The 18,176-nt window shown below is 44.9% G+C and overlaps 1 protein-coding gene across 1 annotated transcript in view; it reads right to left on the reverse strand.

Annotated features, from left to right (window-relative positions):
• Nucleotides 1–774, reverse strand: part of fhad1 (forkhead-associated (FHA) phosphopeptide binding domain 1) — a 38,093-nt gene extending 37,319 nt beyond the window's left edge. The window contains exon 1 of the mRNA XM_060932732.1: nucleotides 679–774. Within this exon, the coding sequence (XP_060788715.1) occupies nucleotides 679–774 (96 nt within the window). The remainder of the gene's footprint in view (nucleotides 1–678) is intronic.
• Nucleotides 775–18,176: the final 17,402 nt, after the last annotated feature.

Consider the following 18,176-nt stretch of genomic DNA (forward strand, 5'->3'; position numbering starts at 1 on the left):
TACAGTTGACTTGCTAACTTTAGGACTGCAGTTGTCATGAACAGTTTTGCACTCGTTTCCATCAATGAAGAGTTATAACATCAACGAAACTGACTTCATGTTAAAACTGTTAATGTTATAATCATGTTGTCTGTTGTCACCCAAATGAGGATGGGTTCCCTTTTGAGTCTGGTTCCTCTCGAGGTTTCTTCCTCATGTCGTCTGAGGGAGTTTTTCCTTGCTACCGTCGCCGCAGGCTTGCTCATTGGGGATAGATTAGGGATAAAATTAGCTCATGTTTAAAGTCATTCAAATTCTGTAAAGCTGCTTTGCGACAATGTCTATTGTTAAAAGCGCTACAGAAATAAACTTGACTTGACATAGTTGTGTGCAGTGCTTATATTATCTCTCCATTTGCCTCTTCTCTTTAAGGGTGTCATAATTCTGAAGCTGACTGCATATCATTATTTTTAAAAAAGTATTTTTATGTTGCTGATGGTTAGTAGTCTTGTCATTTGTGGCATCCTTATACAAGTCCTTAAAGGTAAAACTCACAAGATAGTGATAGCAGTGACATGCTGGTACATAGCCTGCTTGTATTTTATGGTATAGTGAGTTATACTGGGTTGATTGATATGGCATCCAGAAACAAAACCAGTGTCTGTTCAAAGATATGAAGTATCAGGATATTCCCGTTACCTGGAGGCAGAGATCTGAATCCCTGTGTTTTCCCACCGTAGTGCGCTTGGGTTGGAGCTTAAATATCCAGTTTAAGGTTTTAAGATAACCTCTCATTTTAAACTGCTCAATTTTTTTCCAGAAAAAAACAGAGAACACACAAATAAACTTTAGCTAATAAGGATTTAGGTAATTTTACACATCGCATGTACAGGATATAGTTCCTCTTGATTTACACACATCATGAATTTACTCTTAAACTATTTCCCCCTCGTGTCATTTAGCAGAATGAAATTCCCTCGATGAAAAGTTCCATTGTTTACATTTCTCGACCGTCTGAAACCTCAGGGAATTGAAGTGAAGTCACGAGCCGAAGTGTATACGGGCGTCATGGCAACACTGTTAGGGAAACCCCGCCCACAAAAGTGTGTCTACGTCCAAATCGCACACAGAGCATGCTTGTAATTAGATGCCATTAGGGGCGTGGCTCACTACTTTGTATGCCAAAGTGCTGTTTGAGACGGAACCGAATACAACACAGTGATGCGCGTCTCAACAACAATCTAGTCCTGAAGTATGAAGACTTTGGAATGGGACTGAAGCATAAAAATTATTTTACATACTCTTTAGTATAGAAGTGTGTAGTTTCGGACCGAACCATGCAGTCCGACGTCGTCTATATTGTGGTAATTTATCCATTAATCGGTGAGAATAAGCTGTTTTAATACACAGAGAACTTTTTTGAATTGCAAACAGATTTATTCATTTCATATAATCAGTATATGTGCGCATCATATTTCCATAAATTTTATGATAAAAGTTTTCTTAACATTTGAATATATTGCTGTTGTCCTTGACTATCTCGTCTCGTCTCATCTCATTTTCTTCCGCTTATCCGGGTCGGGGAGGCAGCAGTCTGAGCATGGAAGCCCAAACTTCCCTTTCCCCAGACACCTCGGCCAGCTCCTCGGGAAGAACACCGAGGCGTTCCCAGGCCAGCCGAGAGACATAGTCCCTCCAGCGTGTCCTGGGTCTTCCCCGGGGCCTCCTCCCGGGGGGGACATGCCTGGAACACCTCCCCAGGGAGGCGTCCAGGAGGAGATGCCCGAGCCACCTCAGCTGATTCCTCTCGATGTGGAGGAGCAGCGGCTCTACTCCGAGCTCCTCCCGAGTGACTGTGCTTCTCACCCTAAGGGAGTGCCCAGCCACCCTGCGAACGAAACTCATTTCGGCCGCTTGTATCCACAATCTTGTTCTTTCGGTCATTACCCAAAGCTCATGACCATAGGTGAGAGTCGGAACGTAGATCAACCGGTAAATTGAGAGCTTCGCCTTTTGGCTCAGCTCCTTCTTCACCACGACGGACCGGTAAAGCGACCGCATCACTGCGGAGGCCGCACCAATCCGCCTGTCGATCTCACGCTCCATCCTTCCCTCGCTCGTGAACAAGATCTCGAGGTACTTAAACTCCTCCACTTGAGGCAGGACTTCTCCACCAACCTGGAGAGGGCAAGCCACCCTTTTCCGGTCAAGAACCATGGCCTCTGACTTGGAGGTGCTGATTCTCATCCCAGCCACTTCACACTCGACTGCAAACCGCCCCAGTGTATGCTGAAGGTCCTGGTTTGAAGAAGCCAACAGGACAACATCATCTGCGAAAAGCAGAGATGAAATCCTGTGGTTCCCAAACAGGATTCCTTCCGGCCCCTGGCTGCGCCTAGAAATTCTGTCCATAAAGATTGTAACGGCCAAGGTGGAGTTCATATAGATGTGAATTACAATTTATGTTACATGGTATATATAATTTCATTTGAGTGTGTAATTTCATATAAGTAGTTTATGTCATGATTAAGATGATGAATAATATGTGACAAGGTTAAAAGAATTAGAATCAGAATTCGTATGTTAAGAATTAGAACTGTCTCACGCTTCTTAAGAATTCATATGTGAAGAATTAGAACAAGAATTAGAACTGTCTCACAATTCTCAAGAATTAGAATTAGAAGTCATTCAGCTATATAAGAACGGTCTCGCGCTTCTCAGGGCAGATCTCGAGAAGCCGTGGAAGCGAACAGTTTTTCTTACCTGACACTCTGACACTCTGACTCTCTGATATTTACTCACCGACTTTCTGCATCTTAGAACCTTTGTAATAGTTAAATGAGGATTAAAGTTCAACTTTCAAGACGTTTCCAGTGGATTTATTGCAAGGCACACGGACACGGAGAGTGGAAACAGTTACTTTGGGACAGAGACTTCGTCAGCGTAAGCTATAGCACTTTTCTCAAGGTCTCACTACGAACGAGCCTCTACATTAGTAAGAAAAACTCGCTTGACATCGGATTACAAAACGCTGGAGAGGTTCGCTGAAACTGGAAAGAAGATTCATCGAGGGATTTACCGAGGGACTTCTGAACTTTCGCGATCGTGCGCTACACTCGTGGCTGGTGATTGACAAGTGGACGTGGCTGCAACGTGACTGTCGCAAGTGGAATCGGAACGAAAAACCGGACCGACGTTCAAAGCAACCATGACAGATGAAGAAGAAAAGACGGTAAGCCTTCCGAGGGAAAAACGTCAGCGTAAACCAACACAACGGTCATTGGAAAATAGTCTGCAGACAAGAATTGACTCCAGAAGAGCAAAGCTAAAGAAACTGACTGAGAAAAAAAAATGAATTGCGTGAGTTAATGTATGATGATGCAAATGTGGAAAATATAACAAAGGAATTGTTAACCGAGTATGAAGAGCTGATAGAAGAATTCAGTAAGATAAATGCTGATGTCAAAGACCTGTACAGTCAACTTGGATACATAGAGAATATGAATACAGATCAAAGTGATTGGTTTCAGCCAAGATATGATAAGCAATGCAATTTTGTGCAAGAGGTTAGATCATGGATACAGGATGCAACGCATCGCATAGAAGAGTCTGAAAGAGTGAACAATGAGGTAAATCCTGAAGATAGCATTTCAGTTACATCCAGAAAGAGTAAAAAGACCAAGTCTGTCTCTTCTGCTTCTGTAGCATCATCGGTTCGCTCTGAGCGCGTAAAAGTTGAAATGGAGAAAGCCGCTTTGTTAACCGAGACAGCTGTGTTGAAACAGAAAAGGGCTTTGGAAAAGCAGGAGCTACGGCTCAAAGCTGAAAAGGAAGAGCAGGAGCTACGGCTCAAAGCTGAAAAGGAAGAGCAGGAGCTACGGCTCAAAGCTGAAAAGGAAGAGCAGGAGCTACGGCTCAAAGCTGAAAAGGAAGAGCAGGAGCTACGGCTCAAAGCTGAAAAGGAAGAGTTGGAGTTACAAGCAAAGCTCGCTGCATCGAATGCAAGATTAGCTGTGTTAAGAAAATATGGAGGCTCAGATGTGTCAAGCGGCTCTAAAGGCAGTAGGGTGGATTCACTGAGGGCTACTCGGAGACAACATGTCAGCTGCAATAGGAGCAGTGGGGCTAGTAATGTATCTCAGCATAGCCATAGTAGTGGAATAGCTGCCGATGCAACGCCTGTTGTGCGACAAGAGCCTGTTACTTCAAAGGGCAATTCTGCAAACACAGACAACCTGGCTTCTGTCATGCAACGCCAAAATGAGATAACTGAGAGTCTAATAAAGCAACAAAAGCTATCTACATTGCCTTCGCCGAATATTCCAGTTTTTAAAGGAGATCCAATGGAATACCATCTATTCATGAGAGCTTTCGAGCATCGCATAGAAAGCAAGACTGAAAACAGCAAAGATCGGCTTTATTATTTGGAACAGCACACATGTGGTCAGCCTAATGACTTAGTGCGCAGCTGTCTTCATATGGATCCTGAACGGGGCTACCCTCAAGCCAAGAAATTATTAAAGGAGCGCTTTGGTGACAAATATAAGATCTCGATGGCATACCTGGACAAGGCTTTAAATTGGCCTACTATCAAGTCGGACGACGCTAAGGCACTTGAAGCATATGCTCTGTTTCTGATCAACTGATCCAGGGAGCAATGCCTCCTTTTGCACTAACAAGCTAGCCAACAACCTTAACCTGCAAGGAAAAAATGTGAACATCCTACTTACTACTATGGGAGACCAAAAGACTGTCTCGTGCAAGGTGTTGCCAGACCTAGAAGTCAGCAGTCTGGAGGGGGATGACTTTGTCGGGCTCACTGGTGTGTTTACACAAAGGGCCATACCTGCTAGTCAGGAGAATATCCCAACCCAAGAGGACGTGGATAGGTGGCCACACTTACGAGGTGTACAAATTCCATTGATCAAGGCAGATATCGATCTTCTTATTGGGACTGATGTCGCAAAGGCTTTAGAGCCAGAAGAGGTAATCCGCAGCGTGAAAGATGGACCGTATGCAGTACGTACAGTCTTGGGATGGACAGTGAACGGGCCGCTGCGTGAGAACATCGGAAGCTGGTCAAAAGACGGATACCCACAGATCCAAATTAATCGGATATCGGTGGCTCGACTTGAAGAATTGTGGACCCAGCAATTCAAATATGATTTTCCCGAGAATGCTCAAGGAGAGCAGCTTGAGATGTCAAAGGAAGATCAACTGTTTATGGACAGAGTCACCACATCCACAAAACTGGTTGACGGTCACTACTCTATCGGATTGCCATTGAAGAACAAAGATGTGAAAATGCCTAACAATAGAGCAATGACAGAGCAACGAGCGCTCAACATGAAAAAGAAGCTTCAGAGAAACCAGACGTTCCGAGAGGAATACGTCAGCTTCATGAACCAGGTCATAACCAAGGGATACGCCGTCAAGGTCCCAGACGAAGAGCTTAACAGGAGTGATGGAAAGGTGTGGTTTATTCCACATCATGCTGTCTACCACCCCAAGAAGCATAAACTTCGAGTGGTATTCGACTGCGGTGCTTCATATCAGGGAACCACACTTAACGAGCAACTACTGCAAGGGCCTGACATGACAAGCAGTCTGGTTGGAGTCTTAACACGATTTCGTCAGGAGCCAATCGCAGTTATGGCAGATGTGGAGGCCATGTTCCATCAGGTCAAGGTCCCATCTGAAGACGCAGACCTTCTCAGGTTTTTATGGTGGCCTGACGGGGATATCTCAAAGGAGCTGCAGGAGTACAGAATGGAGGTACACTTGTTCGGAGCCACCTCTTCACCCAGCTGTGCGAACTATGCGCTGAGAAGATGTGCCGAGGACAACAGGAGTACTTTTGATGCAGCAGCTGTGGAGACAGTGTTGAACAATTTTTACGTCGACGATTGTCTAAAATCAGTTAACTCAGAACAGGAAGCAATCAAGCTACTCCACGACTTGACGGCCATTTGTCAAACAGGAGGCTTTAGACTGACAAAATGGACGACCAACAGTCGAAACGTGCTGTTAACCATTCCGCTTGAGGACCGAGCAACAGAAGTCAAAGATCTTGATCTCGACCAGGACTCACTCGCCATCAAGAGAGCCTTGGGAGTACAATGGTGCATCCAGTCAGATCATTTCAAGTTTCAGGTGAACATCGAGCAGAAGCCTTTTACCAGGAGAGGAATCCTGTCTACAATGAGCTCTGTCTATGATCCACTAGGAATGTTGTCACCAGTCATACTACCTGCTAGAAACATCTTGCAAGAATTGTGTAGACTAAGAACAGCCTGGGATGACACTGTGCCAGAACACCTCGCACAACAATGGACCAAGTGGACTGAAGAACTCCAACAGCTCACTGACTTTCGAGTAACACGATGCTTTAAGCCACCTGGATTTGGCAAAACTGTGCAAGCTCAACTGCATCATTTTTGTGACGCATGTGAAATAGGCTATGGTACTGTCACGTACTTAGTCCAGAAGAATAGCAGCAACCAAGTACACTGTTCATTCGTCTTGGGGAAGGCGAGGGTCGCCCCTCTGAAACCAACTACCATCCCGCGGTTGGAGCTGACGGCGGCTGCCTTAGCTGTGAAGGTGGATGTCATGCTGAAGAAAGAGCTTCAGTTGCCGCTATCAGATTCCAAGTTTTGGACAGACAGTACTGCCGTACTCAAGTACATAGCCAATGAGAACATCAGATTTAAAACATTTGTGGCAAACAGGATCGCCACAATTCTGCAAGCATCAAAAGTGCATCAATGGAGCTATGTCAACACTCAGTTGAATCCTGCCGATTATGCCTCGAGGGGTCAAAGGGTGAACGCCTTCATGAGGAATGACGTCTGGATTGCTGGTCCCAGCTTCCTCAGTAAACCAGAAAGGGAGTGGCCAGACGAACCCAATCACCTAGAAGAGCTCACGGCTGAGGACCCTGAGGTGAAGAAAGGCGTGCTGGTTAACGCTACCACAGTAGAAAGCACTGATGCAATGCAGCAGCTAATCCAATACTACTCTTCATGGGTACGTCTCAAGAAGGCTGTGGCGTGGTTTACGCAACTCAAGCGAACCCTGGTGAACCTGTCTAGGAAGAGAAAAGAGTTGAAAGGATTGTACAGGGACGAACAACAGCTGAACAAAGAGATGTTGAGCTACAAAAAGGGTCTCAAACATACGTACTTGATGACCTGCAAAAAGCAGAGATCGCTATTATTAGCCATTGTCAAAACGATAACTTCCAAGAGGAGATATCTGCTCTTCGGAGAAAGGACTCCATTAAGAAGAGTAGTCGAATCTTCAGACTCAATCCGCAACTAGAAGAGGGAATCCTTCGCGTTGGAGGGAGGCTCAGTCGAGCATCCATGCCAGCAGAAGCCAAGCATCCAATGATCATCCCTAAGAACCATCACGTGGCAGACTTGATTCTCCAGGATGCGCACGAGTGTTTAGGACACAGTGGACGTAATCATGTCTTGTCTCACACACACCAAAGGTACTGGATCATTGACGCTCCCTCATCAATCAGAAGAATGCTGTCTCGGTGTATTACCTGTCGAAAACAACATGGTGCATCAGGCACACAAATGATGGCAGACCTACCAAGAAACAGAGTTCTACCAAATGAACCACCCTTTACCAGAACTGGCGTGGATCTATTCGGGCCATTCAGCGTCAAGCGGGGAAGAGTGTCTGTAAAAAGATATGGGGTGATATTCACCTGCCTTGCATGTCGTGCGGTCCACATAGAAATGGCAACATCATTGGAAACCGACTCCTTTATTCAAGCTCTGCGGCGCTTCATTGCGAGAAGGGGTCAAGTGAAGGAAATGAGATCCGACAAAGGGACCAACTTCGTTGGAGCCGACCACGAGCTGAGAAAGGCAATAAAGGCATGGAATACTTCACAAATCGAGAACAGCTTGCTCCAACGTGACATCACTTGGTTATTCAATCCGCCATCTGGATCCCACCACGGAGGGGTGTGGGAAAGAATCATCCGCTCCATCAGGAAGATCATGGATGCCACTTTGAGAGAACAAAGCTTGGACGAGGAAGGTCTTCAAACGTTCTTCTGTGAATGTGAAGCCATCTTGAATAGTAGGCCTATCACTACGCCTTCTAATGACATTAATGACTTGGAAGCCCTTACCCCACAGCACTTACTCTTGCTCAAGACTAACCCCAACCTACCACCGGGTGTCTTTGATAAGGATGATACTTACGCACGCAAGAGATGGAGGCAAGTCCAATACATGAGTGATCTGTTCTGGAAACGCTGGACCAAAGAATATCTGCCTCAACTCCAGAAAAGACAGAAATGGAACAGTCCAGCGCGCAACTTCATCCCGGGAGATATAGTCTTGATCGTCGACGAATCAGCCCCTAGAGGATCATGGCTAATGGGAAGAATCGTGAAGACTGTGGAGGACGAACATGGAGTCGTCCGCAAGGTTCGAGTCAAGACGAAGATGAATGAACTTGAGCGGCCGATCACCAAACTCTGCCTGCTTCAAGAAGCAGAATGAAAAGGACTGTTAAGTACATTCAATGTTGTAATTGTTTCTAGGATAGAAAGCAATTAGGGGCCGGGTATGTAACGGCCAAGGTGGAGTTCATATAGATGTGAATTACAATTTATGTTACATGGTATATATAATTTCATTTGAGTGTGTAATTTCATATAAGTAGTTTATGTCATGATTAAGATGATGAATAATATGTGACAAGGTTAAAAGAATTAGAATCAGAATTCGTATGTTAAGAATTAGAACTGTCTCACGCTTCTTAAGAATTCATATGTGAAGAATTAGAACAAGAATTAGAACTGTCTCACAATTCTCAAGAATTAGAATTAGAAGTCATTCAGCTATATAAGAACGGTCTCGCGCTTCTCAGGGCAGATCTCGAGAAGCCGTGGAAGCGAACAGTTTTTCTTACCTGACACTCTGACACTCTGATATTTACTCACCGACTTTCTGCATCTTAGAACCTTTGTAATAGTTAAATGAGGATTAAAGTTCAACTTTCAAGACGTTTCCAGTGGATTTATTGCAAGGCACACGGACACGGAGAGTGGAAACAGTTACTTTGGGACAGAGACTTCGTCAGCGTAAGCTATAGCACTTTTCTCAAGGTCTCACTACGAACGAGCCTCTACAAAGATTATGAACAGAACCAGTGACAAAGGGCAGCCCTGCCGGAGTCCAACATGCACTGGGAACAGGTCTGACTTACTGCCAGCAATGCGAACCAGACTCCTGTTCCGTTCGTACAGGGACCGGACAGCCCTTAACAAAGAGCCCCGAACCCCATACTCCTGAAGCACCCCCCACAGAATACTATGAGGGACATGGTCGAATGCCTTCTCCAAATCCACAAAGCACATGTGGACTGGTTGGGCAAACTCCCATGAACCCTTGAGCACCCTATGAAGGGTATAGAGCTGGTCCAGTGTTCCACGACCAGGACGAAAACCGCATTGTTCCTCCTGGATCCGAGGTTCGACTATTGGCCGAATTCTCCTCTCCAGTACCCTGGAGTAAACCTTTCCTGGGAGGCTGAGAAGTATGATTCCCCTATAATTGGAGCACATGCTCCGGTCCCCTTTCTTAAAAAGAGGGACCACCACCCAGGGCTCTACACTAACTTTTTTTTTTTCAGGAGCACACGTGCTTCTAAGTTAAACATTTTAGGAGCTCAGGGAAAAAAAAAATGGGGACACAAGCACAAGTAGGTTTTCATTTTAAAGGTTTATTGCAGCGCAAACCTTAGACACACCAACACATAAAACGCAAAATTCAATTGAGAATGAATGAATGAACAAACAAATGAATAACGAACAACTGAATGAATGAACAAACAGTAGCTAAACAGAGAGCAGAGCTCAGCAGCAACATCAAGGACAGCTCCCACCCTGGCTCTGAGTTCTTTGACTTGCTGCCCTCAGGCAGGCATTACAGGTGCATCAAAGCAAGGACCAACAGACTCAAAAACAGTTTTTTTCCCACAGGCCATAACCACCTTGAACAATTAGCCTTTTTCACATTACATCACTTGCAGGGGAACTCGTATCCGTTTTCAGCCTTTTGAATGGAAGAAGAGGTATACAGTGGCAACATATGTTAACAAAACTGTGTCATTCACAGATAAGACTGATAATAATATTGTGCATTGTTGTTTATCATTACGTATTGTTAGTGACCATTCCAGTCACCTATCTGCCTTGTTTTGGAAAGGAAGTTTACTGACTTTCTATGGTTGCTACTTGTTAGCCAGCAGATTAGCATGCCGCCTCTTCTTCCATTCAAAAGGCTGAAAACGGATGTGAGGTTCTTCTGCAAGTGACGTAATGTGAAAAAGGCTAATTACATGCACTGACTGATGCCACTTCTGGCAGGTGCAACAATGCACCAACAAGGACCTAAAAGGACAATATTCTCACACTTACCTGATACAGTGCAATACTTATTACAGTGCAACCTCACAGAGCAACTTTTTTTTTTTCCAAGGTTTCTTTATTGATTTTTCCAAGAGTAAATACAAAAGGTATAAGATATGTCCAAAGCACAATAAGTGATGCAATTTGTGGAGCTGACATTAGGAATGATACCACACCTTGATTATAAAGCAGCAGATCAACGATAAAAGAACAAACTCTACCTTGCCCCCCCCCCCCCCCCCCACCAACCATATATGGTACACAGTTTAACACAAAATAACCAAAACATGACATGAATAAATAAATTAATAATAATAAATCTATAATAAAACCTAGATAAAATAAATAATAAAAAAGAACACAAAACAAAACAAAAAACAGCAATAACAAGTACATACACAAAGCCTGCAACCTTGAAAATATATTACCACAGTAGTCTATTGTCTGTAAAGTGTACTCACAGTTCTAGTCTGTCACAGAGGGGAGGTTCAACTCGTCAATGTAGTCAGACAAATATCCCCACGTTTTAGTGAACTTGCGGGTAGAGCCCTTCATGCTCCATCTTATTTTTTCTATTTTCATAAAATAAAGGATATCTTTAATCAGGGAACTGAATGAAGGGGTGTTAGGAGACTTCCACCTCAGCAGAATTAGACGCCTTGCTACTAGAGTGATAAATGCAACAAAATCAGCTTTATATGAGGATAGGGAGATTGTAGAGGGAAGAACACCAAACAACGCAGTAAATGGAGAAGGAGGAATTGTTTGTTCGAATACGTATGACAGGATATCAAATACCTTGGACCAGTATTCAAATAGTTTGGGACAGAACCAGAGTGTATGTGCCAGTGTCGCAGGTGCTGAGTGACACCGCTCACATGTGGGGTCAATGTCAGGAAAAAAACGGTTCAATTTAACCCTAGTCCAGTGAACCCGGTGGACAATCTTACATTGAATGACGCCATGTTTAGCACATATTGATGATGAATGTACTCGTTGCAAGATTAATTCCCATTCGACATCTGGGATCTCCTCTCCAAGATCCTCCTCCCATTGAGTCTTAATTGGATTGAGAGTGACAGGTCGTAAGGCATACATTCTATTATAAATAGAGGATATCATTCCCCTCACATTAGGAAGAGGTATTACAAGGGAGTCAATGGGGTTAGCAGATGGCACATTAGGGAAATTGGGATATAAGGATTTCACAAAGCTGCGCATCTGTAAATATCTAAAGAAATGTGATGCAGGTAAGGAATATTTTTCAGACAATTGTTGAAATGATGCAAATACCCCATCTATATACAGATCCTTTAAAGATTTGATACTTAACCTAGACCATAAGGACCATGCTCCATCAATCAGTGAAGGTGGAAAAACTAAATTTGAAGTGAGAGGAGAGAGGATGGAAATATCACACAGATTGAAATGCTTTCTGAACTGGTTCCAAATTCTCATTGAGGTTTTAACACAAATATTTTTAGTGTATGGAGACAGAGAAAATCTGAGAGGGGAGTACAATAAGGCCTTCAAAGAAGTGGGTTTACATGATAAAGCTTCCATCTGAAGCCAGGTAGGCTGTGGACTGAGAGTGTCTAAATGCAACCAGAAGTGCAAGGTTCTAATATTGGCAGCCCAATAATAGTACTGTAAATTAGGCAATGCCATGCCTCCAAGTCTCTTAGGCCTTTGGAGGAGCGCTTTACGAATTCTGGGTGTTTTTCCGTTCCAGATAAATTATTACGTTCTCAATCTTACGAAAAAATGTTTGCGGGAGGAATATGGGGATGGTCTGGAAAAGATAGGAGAACTTAGGTAGGGTGTTCATTTTAACAGAATTAATTCTAGCTGGCAGTGATGGGGTAAAATTGACCACCTTTCAAAGTCATTTTGTACATGGGATAGCAAACTTGCAAAATTAAACTTAAACAAGTCCTGAAACTTTTCTGTGACCTGCACTCCCAGATAAGTAAATCTGTGATTTGCTATCTTAAATGGAAAAGTGTGAGTAGGATATGCTCGAGCTGCAGCATTTATAGGGAAAAACTCACTCTTACTAAGATTTAATTTGTAGCCTGATATAGAGCCGAATGCTGTGAGGGACTGAAGTGCAGCAGGTATGGATGTGGAGATGTTTGACACATAAAGCAGAAGATCGTCAGCATAAAGTGACACCTTATGTTCTATACCTGATCTAGACACGCCCGCAATATCTTGGTTGGATCTAAGGAGGATAGCCAGAGGTTCAATTGCTATAGCGAACAAAAGTGGGCTTAAAGGGCATCCTTGTCGAGTGGAACGGTGTAGGCGGAAGTATTCAGAGAAGTTATTATTAGTCCTGACAGAGGCCTTTGGAGCAGAGTATAACAACTGAACCCAAGTGGTAAATTTTTGTCCAAGACCAAATTGTTGCAAAGTGTGAAACAGGTACGGCCAGCCCACTCTGTCGAATGCTTTCAGAGCATCAAGAGAAATCAGGGCTTCGGTGGTGGTGGATGAGGGTTGACTATAAATAATATTATAAAGGCGCCTCAGATTGTAAAATGAATGCCTATGTCTAATGAACCCTGTCTGATCTGGGGATATGATGGTCGGCAGTATAGGGTCTAAGCGAAGTGCTAACAGTTTAGAAAGTAGCTTTAGGTCCACATTCAACAAGCTGATGGGCCGATATGAGGCACAGTCCAGTGGGTCTTTGTTTTTTTTTAAGAATCAAAGATATAGTGGCATGATTGAGAGTGGGTGGGAGAGTATGGTTTTCAAAAGATTCATTGTACATATCGAGAAGCAAAGGGGCCAGTAATGGAAAAAATGCTCTATAAAATTCTACTGGGTAGCCGTCAGGCCCTGGACATTTACTGCCCTGCATTGAAGCCATTGCAATCTTAAGTTCTTCCACAGATAGAGGTTGGTCCAAACTACTGGCCGCCTCCTCATCCACCTTTGGAATGTCCAAGGAATCAAAAAAGAGATCAAATTCAGAAGAATCTGGTGTGTGCTCTGGAGTATATAGCAAGCTGTAGTAATCCTTAAAGCAATCATTAATTTCTTTTGGGTCCGTTGTTGGCCCTATAGGGGTCCTAATTTGGAGTATTTGGTGGGAAGATGCTTCTTTTTTGAGTTGGTGCGCAAGCAGCCGTCCCGCCTTATCACCCTGTTCATAATACTTACATTTAGACCTAAATAGCATTTCTTCCTCCCTCTGTGTAGAACAGGGGTGTCAAACCTGATCCATAAAGGGCCTTGTGGCTGCAGGTTTTCATTCCAGCCATGCAGCAGCACACCTGACTTGGCTCATTCAATCAACTGAACTGTCTTCACACAGTCAAATACTTGCAGCCACACCCACCCTTGATTAAAGGGTGGGTGTGTCAGTTGATTGAATAAGCCAAATCAGGGTGCTGCTGCATGGCTGGAATGAAAACCTGCAGCCAGACGGCCCTTTATGGATCAGGTTTGACACCCCTGGTGTAGAACAAATGTCAAAGTTTGCTTGTAAGGTAAGGCGTTCTTTATATAAATCAGGGGAAGGATTGGCTGCATATAGCCTGTCAATTACCCCAATTTTCGCTATCAGCTTAGACAGTTCATCCTCTCTTGTTCTCCTCTCAAATGCAGTATATGAAATAATATTCCCTCTGAGATATGCTTTCAGTGTCTCCCAAAGAGTGGATGCAGAGATATCAGGAGTTTTATTAATTTCTACAAACATTTTAATCTGTGCAGATATAAACTGGAGAAATTTTTCACTAGATAACAAGCGTGTGTTTAATCGCCAAGGAGGACGAGTAGAGTTAAGTCCCTGAAAGGCTATTGTTAAAGAAATTGGTGCATGGTCTGATATTACTATGGGATTGTAGGTTACAGATTTGACAGAGGGCAGTAAATTATTTTGTATTAAAAAGTAGTCAATACGTGTAAATGTCCGGTGGACAGGAGAGAAAAATGAATATTGTTTACTATTTGGATACAGAAAGCGCCATGGATCAGATATGTGAAGTTCCTCCATAATGGATTTAATTAATTGTGCAAATCTGGATGAGGAGTGTGTTTTGGCTGAGGATCTATCAAGGGCTGGGTTGATCCAGCAGTTAAAGTCCCCTCCAAGAATGAGAGAATGTGTTGCAACATCTGTGAGCTTAGAGAAAAAAGTTTTGAAAAAATTATGATCGTCCCAATTAGGCCCATAAATATTTGCAAGGATAAGTGGAGTATTATGTATATTGCCAGTGACAATAACATACCTCCCATTTGGATCTGCTAGAACATTAGAACAGATAAAAGGGACTGACTTGTGTATGAGAATAGCTGTACCCCTCGCCTTGGCCTGAAATTTTGAGTGATATATTTGACCTATCCATTTTTTTCCTCAATCTAATATGGTCCACCACTTTTAGATGTGTCTCTTGTAAATAAACTACATGTGCCCCTAATTTACGAAGATGACCCAGAACTTTGTTACGTTTCATTGGTGCATTTAGACCCCTGCAATTCCAGCTGACAAAATTAAGCTCATTCCTATTGAACTGTTGCATATGACATGTTTGATAAGGCATTGAAAAGTAGGCTACTGCAGGTTGTCAACACAAGTGAAAAAATATTTAAGCAGGCATAAAGAAAAACAAAAACACACAAGATTAAAGAATAAAGGAAAACACAAACAAAAAATGTTAAAATACACCCCTCCCTTGCTAAAGCGTCAACTGAACATGACGCGCGCTTACCCCCCCCTAAACTCGACGAACACACTGAAGTAGCACAATTGCTCATGCTCACTCCAGGGCCGCCTACGTGCCGTAGAGGCCAGTGACTTCACTTAAATGGGCAATTCAAACAAGTGGCAAATAAGAACCATAACAGCATTTCAGTATATAGACTGAGTTATGACATAAACCAGATAACTTAAATAAATTAACCTGTCGCATATATTGGAAGAAAAAAATAGTTCACTCGGTTATTTCCTCACCATCGGCAGTATTATCTGTGTCGGGTAGTCCAAGGGGTTTAATGGACTTGATAAACTCCTCCGCGGCCGAGGGGTCGTCGAATTTGTGCAAAGTTCCATCAGGCAGCGTTATTTTCAGCAGGGCTGGAAACACCAGCCTGAATTTCACCTCCTTGATGGAACGAAGCAGGCGTTTTGCCTCCCTGAACTCTCCGCGTTTGCTGGCCACAGCAGCTGTATAGTCAGGGAAAAGCAACACTCTCCTGTCTTGGTAGACGACTGGGGAAAGCTCTCCGGCCCTGCGTAGAATCCGGTCCCGATCTTGATAGTAGTGTAGGCGAATGATGAACGGTCTGGGAGGATCATCTTTCTTGGGCTTCTGGCGTAAACTGCGGTGCGCTCTGTCCACGATAGGTTTATGGTCGAGTTTGAAAATATCCTGCAACAGTCCAGAGACAAATTCGGTCGGGTTTGGGCCCTCCACATTCTCCGGTATTCCAACCAGTCTAACATTATTTCTTCTCGAACGCCCCTCCAGATCCTCGCATTTAGCAGTCAGCTGCGACACTTGCGTTTTCAGAGTTTGCACGACATTCTCCAACTCGCTTAAGCGATCACCCTGGTCTGAAGCAGCATGTTCCAACTCCCTGATAGTGCCCTCGTGTATGTCCACTTTTTGTTGCAATGGTGTTATCACACTTCTCAGTTCGGTTCTTACTGTTGCAATCTCCGATCTCAGTTCAGTGGACAGCGAGTCGATTTTACCACATATGTCGTCCCTGATAGCATTCATCATCTCCTGTAGTGAGCTAGTATCCGCCTCGCCGACTTGTGAAGGGCACTTTTGGATTTCCCCGAATCTTTCTGTCGTGAAGTAGCCATAACTCAGTCGAGTGATCTCTAAACTTGTTAATAATACGATAGAAATAGCTGTACAGTCGAATATTCCGCCGAAATAAGTTACAAATAGGTCACATAGCCTCAGAGCACTGAAGCACACGTCCTACATGTTCTATGTCCACGTGCGCCCCTCCAGAGCAACTTTTTAGTTTTTATTGAGGTATTTCACTCACGTGACCAAGTCATGTGATGCTGCCATTTTGGACGGCACGGCTCGAATCAGTTTGAATGCGAGGAAGGCGACAAACGAAAAACATAAAAGAAAAAAGAGCGAGATGCAGAAAACACCTTCACTATCCAGCGACGTAGGGCATTTACAGGGCGAGCAGAGAGAGAGGTGTTTGCAAAAATTGAGGTTAGCAGGCTTAGAGAACGACGTTTACCTGCTTCCACCAGGATTGTTCACTGACGTACGGAAGTACACGAAGCCCTCGTCTTTACCTGACTTCGGCCCACATGATCTGTATACCTATGTCGTTAAAAACCCATCGCCATACACAGGTATTGATCTGAAAGCATATACGAGTTTGGATGCCTACAAATATTTTGTGTCAGGCTGGGTAACATGCCTACATCAGCGGGTCGTCCCTGGAGCCGGTGGTCGCCATCTGATTACAGCTAAGGTTTGTTCACATTTTCATTTACTTTCGGTCCTCAGGATAAACAAAATGTTATTAAATGTCATTGAAATAACTTCTTAGTCTGTTGAGACATGGCCCGTTATAAATTTGCTGTTACCAGGCAATGACTAAGAACTGTATTATTAGGGTCGGTGTAGTTGTAGCAGTGTATTAGCAACTAGCTGTTAGCACTAGCTAATGTCAACAACATCGTAGCTGGTATGTTACTGTAGCAATATTTACGTTCAGTCATTTGGATGACTGTTAAAACCTTTCAGTCTCAAGTTTTTCCTTGACTGGATTTACTAGTTTACTGAGCTAGCGCGCTCGGCCAAGCCGGGAGCCATCGCGCGCTAGCCGGCCAAGCCGGGAGCCATCGCGCGCTCGCCGGCCAAGCCGGGAGCCATCGCGCGCTCGCCGGCCAAGCCGGGAGCCATCGCGCGCTCGCCGGCCAGGCCGGGAGCCATCGCGCGCTCGCCGGCCAGGCCGGGAGCCATCGCGCGCTAGCCGGCCAGGCCGGGAGCCATCGCGCGCTCGCCGGCCAGGCCGGGAGCCATCGCGCGCTCGCCGGCCAGGCCGGGAGCCATCGCGCGCTCGCCGGCCAGGCCGGGAGCCATCGCGCGCTCGCCGGCCAGGCCGGGAGCCATCGCGCGCTCGCCGGCCAGGCCGGGAGCCATCGCGCGCTCGCCGGCCAGGCCGGGAGCCATCGCGCGCTCGCCGGCCAGGCCGGGAGCCATCGCGCGCTCGCCGGCCAGGCCGGGAGCCATCGCGCGCTCGCCGGCCAGGCCGGGAGCCATGGCGCGCTCGCCGGCCAGGCCGGGAGCCATCGCGCGCTAGCCGGCCAAGCCGGGAGCCATCGCGCGCTTGCCGGCCAAGCCGGGAGCCAGCGCGCGCTCGCCGGCCAGGCCGGGAGCCATCGCGCGCTCGCCGGCCAAGCCGGGAGCCAGCGCGCGCTAGCTCAGTAAACTAGTAAATCCAGTAAAGGAAAAACTTGAGACTGAAAGGTTTTAACAGTCATCCAAATGACTGAACGTAAATATTGCTACAGTAACATACCAGCTACTGTTGTTGACATTAGCTAGCTTGCCGTCCAAAATGGTGGACACCGGGGCGTCACGTGACCCTGTGACGTCAGGTGAAATACCTCAGTAGTTTTTGTATATTTTATATTTATATTTCTACACTTTTACATCCATACCCAATACAATGCAATACCAAATACAGTGCAATATCCTGAGTTTTGTAGCTGAACTGAGTTTCTATAACTAATGTGCAATTAACATCTGCA

Source organism: Neoarius graeffei, chromosome 10, assembly GCF_027579695.1.
Source record: "Neoarius graeffei isolate fNeoGra1 chromosome 10, fNeoGra1.pri, whole genome shotgun sequence".
NCBI classification, from domain to species: Eukaryota; Metazoa; Chordata; class Actinopteri; order Siluriformes; family Ariidae; genus Neoarius; species Neoarius graeffei.